Below are 8930 nucleotides of genomic sequence, written 5' to 3'. Positions count from 1 at the left end.
TTGAATGAATGACTTTATTTGACAATATAAAAATAACATGTGACAGAAAGCACGGTCAGGAGATACTGCCAAGGATGAACACAAAAAAGCTCAGAGCTTATTTCCATTGTGGTAGCTGAATATGATTATAATTGTTGTTCCTCATCACCTAGCCCAGGGGTTCCCAAAGTGGGGGTCGCGAGCCGCCGTGCGGGGGGGGTCGCCAGATAAAAAAAAAATTAAAAGTTATGCAGTCAGGCCACTGAACTTAGAAGCAGGCCAGTGTTTCTAGTTGCAGCAGCGCAATAATTAGATAACCTAGGTGGGGAACAACCAGGAGATCACTGCAACTCACACAAGTTTGATCTCAAGTGACTACCTGGTAAAATAAAGGTAAAATAAAAATCTCTCTCTTGCTCTCACACACACAAAGGGAGCCGCACGTGATTGGTGGAGGCGGGACCCTTACAAAAAACTGTTTAAAGGGTTAGAATTATAAAATGAATATGTGGTGTTATGATCAGGGCTGAAGTTGAATAAAAGATTGTATTTTTTTCAATCTGACATTAAAAAAAAACAGAAAATCCATCAAAATCAGTGTTGTTGCTAATCATACATATGCTAGCCTGTTTTTTAAGAATAAGTTGTGATGCCATCACAAACACTGGCATTTAAAGGGTACAAATAAAAAAAATCCTGCACCAAAATGCAGGAAATGAAGTCTTTGTAAAAAAAAAAAATCCTGGTGGGGGACCCCCAGACCCCCTGCTTAAAAAGTGGCCTGACTGGGGCTATATTTTGCACTATATTTCCTGGCCTGAATCATTTCCCCAGTCCGGCCCTGGTTAAAAGCCTCCAATGGTTATTAGTGTGTGTGCGTTTGAACGTTTGCATGTTTCAACCATACATTTCCATTTATACGGTATATAAAATAAAAATAAAATGTAGAATTAAAAAATAAAAAATTATTTTTACCTCCTATAATAGTGGGGGTCGCGGCTCTCTGACACCGTTATTTGGGGGTCGAGGCCTGAAAAGTTTGGGAACCCCTGGCCTAGCCATACCTCTTAGATACTTAAGCATTGACAACCCTAACCCAGCCGTACCCACTAGATATTTAAGCATTCAATTAAATTGAATTGGGGATGCAGAATAGTGTCGAGGAGGCCAGAGGCGGTCAGAACTGGGTCAGGGAGAAGACAGGGTGTGGTTTGATCTTGTCGACTCCGTTGAGATCTGTGAGTTGGATGACGACCAGGCAGCCCAGAATGTCCGCCTGCTGCTTCTGCATCAACTCACAGGCTGCAAACAGGGTTCCTGGAACACACACATTACTACAAATAAAACTCTACTTTTCTTACTAACTGTAAAAAGTGTTAACAGATCAGAAAACCAGGTACTACATGTATATCGGGGCTTTTCCCAAGAAGATGGTGCCGAGTCAACTAGGGGGTCTGGAGGGGTATGTGGCCCCCGTCTGGGAGGCAAAGAAAACATGCAATAAAGAAAGCCATTTGCTGTCATTTAATTTCTTTATTTAATTGAATAACTTAACAATTAATAAAATAGCAAACAAGGATAAGTTCCAAATAAGTTATTTATTTAAGTACAGTGTATATGGTTGCACAATAGTTTTAACGTTGAACACGAGAACACGAAAGCACACACAGAGGACAGAGCAATCACATATTAGACAATGATGAGTCTGTTTCTAAGCTGGCCCCAAGCTTTCACTGCCAAAAAAACACATGGTGGCACTGGCACGTTGTCATAGTGACACTGCATCCCTATACCATTGTTTAGGGAAAGCCCTGTATCTACATGCATGCTGTAACTGGGTTGTCAACTTGACAACTGAAAAAAAACAAGCAGGAATCTGTAATAGCTGTGACAGTGTACGTGCGGAACCTCTGCTTCCTTACCTCCTGTGGCGATAAGGTCATCGATGAGCAGAACCTTCTGGCCTGGAGACACAGCATCTGCCTGGATCTCAGCTTCAGCCTAGGAACAGTAGAAACACTAGTAGTAGGACAGATATATATTCGGTTCTATTCTACTGGAGTCACTGTAACCTCCTGTAATTTTATTCTCTGCCCAGGGAGGAGTTAGAGTACTTTTACACATTATATTCCTATTATATTATGTATTAGATTCCTATTATATTGAGTGAGTGAGTTTTGTGCATTATGTGTGTCTGAGCCATTTAATGAGGTGTGTGTGTGTCCCATAGAGCCATACCTTGCCGTATTCCAGAGTATAGGCTACAGAGACTGTGGGTCCAGGCAGTTTGCCTTTCTTCCTGACCAGAACAAAACCCACTCCTAACCTCTGGGCCAGCAGGGGACCAAACAGGAAACCACGCGCATCCAGACCTACACACACACACACACACACAAACTGGTATAAGTTTACCATAATGGTGTATCAATACCATCATGAGTAGGGATGCACGGATACTGATACTGGTGTCTGATATCGGTCTGATACCAGGCTAAAACAGGATATCGGTATTGTAGAATTTGGCCTCGTTAGGTTGGAGGGCGCTCAGTTTTTTTGAGTACCTCAACTGTTGTTACCATTTCAAGTTTGAAGTCGTCTTTGCGGACCCCTAGGTTTTTGTAGTAGGCTAGGATGTGTTCTACCCCAAAATACCCTGAGTGGGAGGGTAGTTTACTAGTTTATTAACCAGTGTTGTGGCTATAAGTATTTGGCCACATCCAGCTTGTCTGTGATGAGAGTGTTTTCTGTCTTTGTTTATGTTTGTAAATCTGGTTTTTAGTTTTTTGCTGCAGCCTAGTTGGTTGTTGAGTAATTTCCAAAGTTCACAGGGTTTGTTTTTGTTTTCCTCCGTTTTGTCATTGATGAACATTTTCTTTCCTTTAACTGCAAGTGAAGAAGAAAGTGGGCGAGGCTCTTTAACCGTCTCAAGGCTATAGTGTGTAGACAACACCACCTACACTACCTTGGCCACAGGGGGGACACAGTTAGACAATTAACATATTCATATTTAGGCCCTAGTGAAGAATAATGTCCCATTACTCACCTACTATCAAGTCAACATCCGGGTGTGTCAGTCTCACATGCTCTTCAAACAGATCGATCACTGCAGTCAAGGCAGCTGGGTCTTTGAGTATGGGACAGATGTCTCTGCAGAGAATGGACGGACGCGTGCACACACACACACACCACACAGACACAACAGTCACCTACAGGATGTACAGTCCATAATGAAAACAAACCACTGTCAAATAGATCCTTGTTTGCTTGATGGATTGATTGATTGACTGACTGTATTGTTATTAACATTCTGAATAACCAGGCCCGGGACTAGCCCCAAAAGTGGCTTTTCAATCTGTCTCACCTATAATTCTAGCACCATACACTCATACAGTAGGTGAGCCAGACCATCTCCAATGTTTTGCCAGGACAGAAGATCCGAAGAAAAGGACAGTGATGTTAAAACGTCAAAAGGGGAACACCACCCACATTATGAATTCCAACATGTTATTTCCATGGCCTATGAAAGTTCAATCAATATTTGTGAACTGAATACACGAGACCCTCTTCTTGGGAGCAAGTAAGGTTTCGTCGTTAATCCAATGTACAGTTGGTGCCCCACCTACCCCCCCCCCCCCCCTACACCCTACCTACCAACCTCCTCCAATGTACAGTTTCTTCGTCAAATGTATATACTCTCTTTTTTACTCTTCTTGTATCACAAACAGTACTGTATTTGTAAATCTGGTATGTCATAAATGTATAGATGTAGCAGTACTGTCCATCTGTATGTCATGTATGTCATATGTTATGATGAATTGAAAATGGGGGACCCTGATGTAAACAAGACGAAAGTCTTTCTCTGGTCTGCATCCCCTTAACAATTGTATGTATTGAGCTGTACTGTAGTGTACCCATTCTGCAATCTGTTAATAAAGTTTTCAATCAATCACTCACTCTCCCATGAGCTGAAAATACCGGAAGTGTTGCGGTGGTCTACGCATGCGTGATAGGCAGGCACTAGTTGGGGGGGGGGGCAGCATGTGTTGACTAGCATTTAGCATTAGCAACTTAGCTTAGCACAGCCCCATCATGTGAATGAATGTTGAGCAAATTAATTAAAGATTATGGATGGCCATGACCACACTTCCACTACTCACCTGAAAATGATCCCTTTACTTGGGAAGTCTGGAAATGCCTTTATATGCTTGCTCACCAGTTCTAGTTTTGACTCTCGTGTGGTCTCTGCCATAGTATCTGTGGATTGTAAGAAGACGAGTACTACTGTACTGGTCCCAGTCGCGTCTCACTGAGCTGAGTGGAGCTTGGACTGTAGCGGTGTTACTGGTCTGGAACGCCCCCATCAGGGAGGTGTAGTCTGACGTCACTGGGATTTATCATTGGGGAAATGGAATATCGGCTATTGTAACAAGTCTGCCGCATGGAAATTGAAAAGCTTTCCATTTTTGCACAAAATGAGTTCCCTTCTATCACTAACATTATTGTTTAAGCATTTTCGGCTCCTCCCCACCGTGACCGTATGTATATATTCTCCCCCCCCACCGTATGTATATTTCTCTCCCACCCACCCACCCCCTCCTAATGTAGTCTCCTCCCCATCATATGTAAATACTCTCTGTCAGGATCTATGGGTAACAGTACTGTATATTTGCATATCATATATGTCACAAATTGTAACAGTACTATATACCTGTATGTCATGTATGTCCCTATGCCATAAATGTCATGATGTCATGTATGTTGTGTATGTCATAAATGTCACTATGAATTGAAAATGGGGGACCCTGATGTAAACAAGACAAACGTCTTTCTCTGGTCTGCATCCCCTTAACAATTGTATGTATTGAGCCGTACTGTATTGTACCCATTCTGCAATCTGTTAATTAAATAAAGTTTTCATTCATTCTTTCATTCATTCATTCATTCATTCATCATTAATTCATTCATGATAAGCAGCAGACCTTAGCTATGTGAAGAGATAAAATTGGGACGAAAAAGTATTGCTTTTCAGCCAAGAGCTCTAACGTCAACGTGCTTTTAGCATCTGGTTTGTACAGACGGAAAGTACTGTATTAAATTGTACCCATTCTGCAATCTGTAACATTTTCAATCAATCCATCAATGTATGGTAAACCCTTGACGGTCTACCGGAGCTGCAGTATCTTCTAATATCCACTAGAGGGGGTAGTAAATCACACTAAGTGAAGCTGAAAAATGCTACGTGATTGATTGATTGATTGATTGATTGATTGAAAACTTTATTAACAGATTGCAGAATGGGTACAGTACAGTACAGCTCAATACATACAATTGTTAAGGGGATGCAGACCAGAGAAAGACTTTCGTCTTGTTTACATCAGGGTCCCCCATTTTCAATTCATCATATATGACATACATGACATACAGATAGACAGTACTGCTACATCTATACATTTATGATTTATGACATACCAGATTTGCAAATACAGTACTGTTTGTGATACGAAAAGAGTCCAGAAAAGAGAGTATATACATTTGACGTAGAAACTGTACATTGGAGGAGGTTGGGTAGGTGGGGGGGACTGTACATTGGAGGTGGTTGGGTGGGTGGGGGGGGGGGGGGGGGGAGGTGGGGTAGGAGGGGTGGGTGGGGGACACTGTACAACTGTACAAGCAAAACTGTACATTGGAATATTGACAAGACCATACTTGGTAATTTACTGTACATTTGAGGGGGTTGTGTTAGGACATTTACAGGGGCCAGTTTCGAATTGCAGTCTCCCGTAGGTGTTCTTTGAGAGTGGTTTTGAAAGTGGGTAGTGATTCACATTCCTTTACAGCTTTGGGTAGGGCGTTCCACATTGATGTGGCATAATTGCTAAACGTGTTTAGTCCCTTGTTTGAGCCGAATCTGGATTTAACATGATTTGTGGAGCTCCCTCTGGTGTTGTGATCGTGGTATTCACTGACCTTTGGGAAGTATTTTGACATGTACATGGGTACCTTGGTCGTGTAGTGTATCTTGTAGACCAGGCCCATTGCAAGTTGCTGTATTCTGTTGTCTACTCTCTAAGCCATCCTGGGTTGTCAAAGTGACTTTGTAGCAGGGGCGCATGGTGAGGTTATGATTGAGGACACTAGTGAAGGTTGCTCAGACGTTTTGTTATGAGCATACATAAAGCGCCATGCGCATACAGTGGTCAGGGATTTAAACATTAAACTGCTACATCATCATCCCACCATCCTTCGCCATGCTTCATCTACTGATTCTTACACAGTACCTTAAATCTGTATGTCTTTTGTGTCTTAAATGTCTTGATGAATTGAAAATGGAGGACCCCTATGTAAACAAGACGAAAGTATTTTTCTGGTCTTCATCCTCTTAGAAGTCTAGATGGAAACATATAGTCTAGAGATGGAAACATAGGTCCACCTGCATAGGTGGATTTTTTTTTCACCACCTGTTTTTTCTTAATCCTTAATATTTTTTTTTTTTTTATTATTTTTTAAACATAACATCAAATTAGACACACAAGCATTAACAGTAAACATCCAATGAAATCACCATTTGAATCATTATAAATGTAGTTTACGAGATATATACCTAATACTTGCTATCTAATACCCTACATACATATGCTCTTGCTCGCTCACCCCCCCCCGGACCCCCACTTGGATAATCCATCCATTTTCATTCGTTTCTAACCAGGCACTACAATTCATATGCTAGCTTTTATTCTCTCCACCACTTCTAACCAGATTGCAATGTTGGTTTCACTGACACCTAAAATTCTTGCTGTAGAAATTTCTAGATTTCTAAATCACATCGAGATAGGTAAGAACCCATACCTTCCAGGCACATTTTATCCGGTTGAATCCATCGTGATGCTATCAGCTTTTTAGCAGCTGTGAGACCGGATAAAACTAGTCTCTTTAGCTGTATAGGGGCTGCAAACTGAAAAACATCATTCAACAGCAATACAGAGGGGTGTACAGGTATGTTCAGAAATAAGAATTCTGATAATTGCTGGGACACTTCTTTCCAGAATATCTTAACCGGTGGGCAATCCCAATACATGTGCATAAATGTACCCTCATCCCCATTTGTACATAAGGAACATCTTTTTTCTTAATCCTTGAAGTGTCTATTTTAAGATTCTGACAGGTAACAGGTTGGAATAATGTCCCATGGGGTTTATTTTTAACCCTTTATTACACCTATCCTGAACCAAAACCTGAAAAAGAAGAAAAAGAAAACAGCATAACTTTTGAAATTAACAACACATAGAGACAAATTAAAACATTTTCCCAAACGAGTTTGACCCAAGGAATTCAGTACAATTGTTATTTTTAAGATTCAAACACATCTTGGTTAAATTTCAGGACAGAAAAAGCAAAAAAACGCTGAAAAAACATATCACATTTCTTTTTTTGTATTTTATTTTTTTATTATTTTTTAAACAAACACATAAACATAAACATAACAACATAAAATTAGATATACAAGCATTAATTAACAGTGCACAACCAATGAAATCACCATTTAAATAAATGTATTATACAAGATATACACCTAATACTTGCTATCTAATACCCTACACATATGCTCTCGCTCGCTCCCCCCCCCCCGGGCCCCCCCTTGGATAATCCATCCATTATCATTCGCTCCTAACCAGGCACTACAATTATATGCTAGTTTTTATTCTCTCCACCACTTCTAACCACATTGAATTTTGGATTCACTGAGACCCAAAATTCTTGCTGTAGATATTTCTAGATAAATCACATCGAGATATGTAAGAATCCAGACCTTCCGGCAAATTTTTTCCGGTTGAAACCATTGTGATGCTATCAGCTTTTTAGCCGCTGTGATACCAGATAAAACCAATCTCTTTAGCTGTATAGGTACTGCACACTCAAAAACATCATGCAACAGTAATAGTGTACAGGTATATTCAGAGTTAAGAGATTTGATAATTGCTAGGTCACTTCTTTCCAGAATATCTTAACTGGTGGGCAGTCCCAGTACATGTGCATAAATGTACCCTCATCCCCATTTGTACATAAGGAGCATTTGGAGTCTTGTTTAAGACCCATTCTGTTCAGTCTTATAGGAGTCAAGTATGTCCTATATATAGTTAAGATTGATTTGTTGATGGTCCGGGTTCCGTGACGCAAGTCGAACATTTGCCCAGGCTTCACATCACATCTCTATTTTCCCTTTTTACTAAAATGTAGTGCATTGGACGAGATCGATTTAGGTTAATATTGAAAATAATATTGTAATAAAGATTGTCTCCATGCCGTTATGCCCTAAATATTGTAGATTTTGTGTAAACATGGCCAAAAGTGGAAGACAAATGTGAAAAGACTAATTTGTCCTACATAGACAAATTAACACATTTTCCTATACAATTTGAAATCCCGTGAAATGTTTTGTTAAGGTTCAAACAAAGTACTATTACAGTACATCTTTTCTGTTGGCACAACATTCAAACCTAAACTACTAATCATCATCATGATCATCATCGCCAAAGAGATTGTCAAAGTCTATCTCTTCGATCTCCATCTCTTCCTCCGCCTCATCACATGCGTACTCTCCATCCTCCTCATCCATGTTATTTTTTGCATAATCTGCCTCCTTATCAAGAGCTTCTTGCTCCTCTGACTCCACTTTCTGGGCCAGTACCTCAACAAGAGAAAGACGGAGGATGGGTCCAACCGTCCAGACAGGTTCTAACACCTCCTCATCCATTTTTTCCCCCAGTCCATACTTTTATCATAGGCTTTGGGCCTCTTGAATATTGGCTGTTCTGCTCTTTTGTAGCAGGCGACTCTGAAGTTGGCTCGCTGTACATGTGGGATGAGACAGACCTTGGGGGGAGGCAGGCGTTCAATGTCTACTTTGGAGTTTGCATCCAGGACTTTATCAGCACCCATAATTTTCTGCAGCA

At 40.7% G+C, this 8930-nt stretch overlaps 1 protein-coding gene across 1 annotated transcript; it reads right to left on the bottom strand.

Annotated features, from left to right (window-relative positions):
* On the bottom strand, positions 1-4262 carry aprt (adenine phosphoribosyltransferase). Its single transcript, XM_084321076.1, has 5 exons — positions 4137-4262; positions 3023-3126; positions 2218-2351; positions 1902-1980; positions 1-1296 (listed from the first exon to the last, which is right to left on the bottom strand). The coding sequence occupies exons 1-5, from the start codon at positions 4226-4228 to the stop codon at positions 1157-1159; spliced, it is 549 nt and encodes a 182-aa protein (XP_084177202.1). The 5' UTR covers positions 4229-4262; the 3' UTR covers positions 1-1156.
* Between the last annotated feature and the right edge of the window lie 4668 nt (positions 4263-8930).

Source organism: Notolepis coatsorum (assembly GCF_963971535.1).
Source record: "Notolepis coatsorum genome assembly, chromosome: 9".
NCBI classification, from domain to species: Eukaryota; Metazoa; Chordata; class Actinopteri; order Aulopiformes; family Paralepididae; genus Notolepis; species Notolepis coatsorum.
The sequence above is the reverse complement of the archived record's forward strand: the minus strand, read 5'-3'. Positions and strand labels throughout refer to the sequence as shown.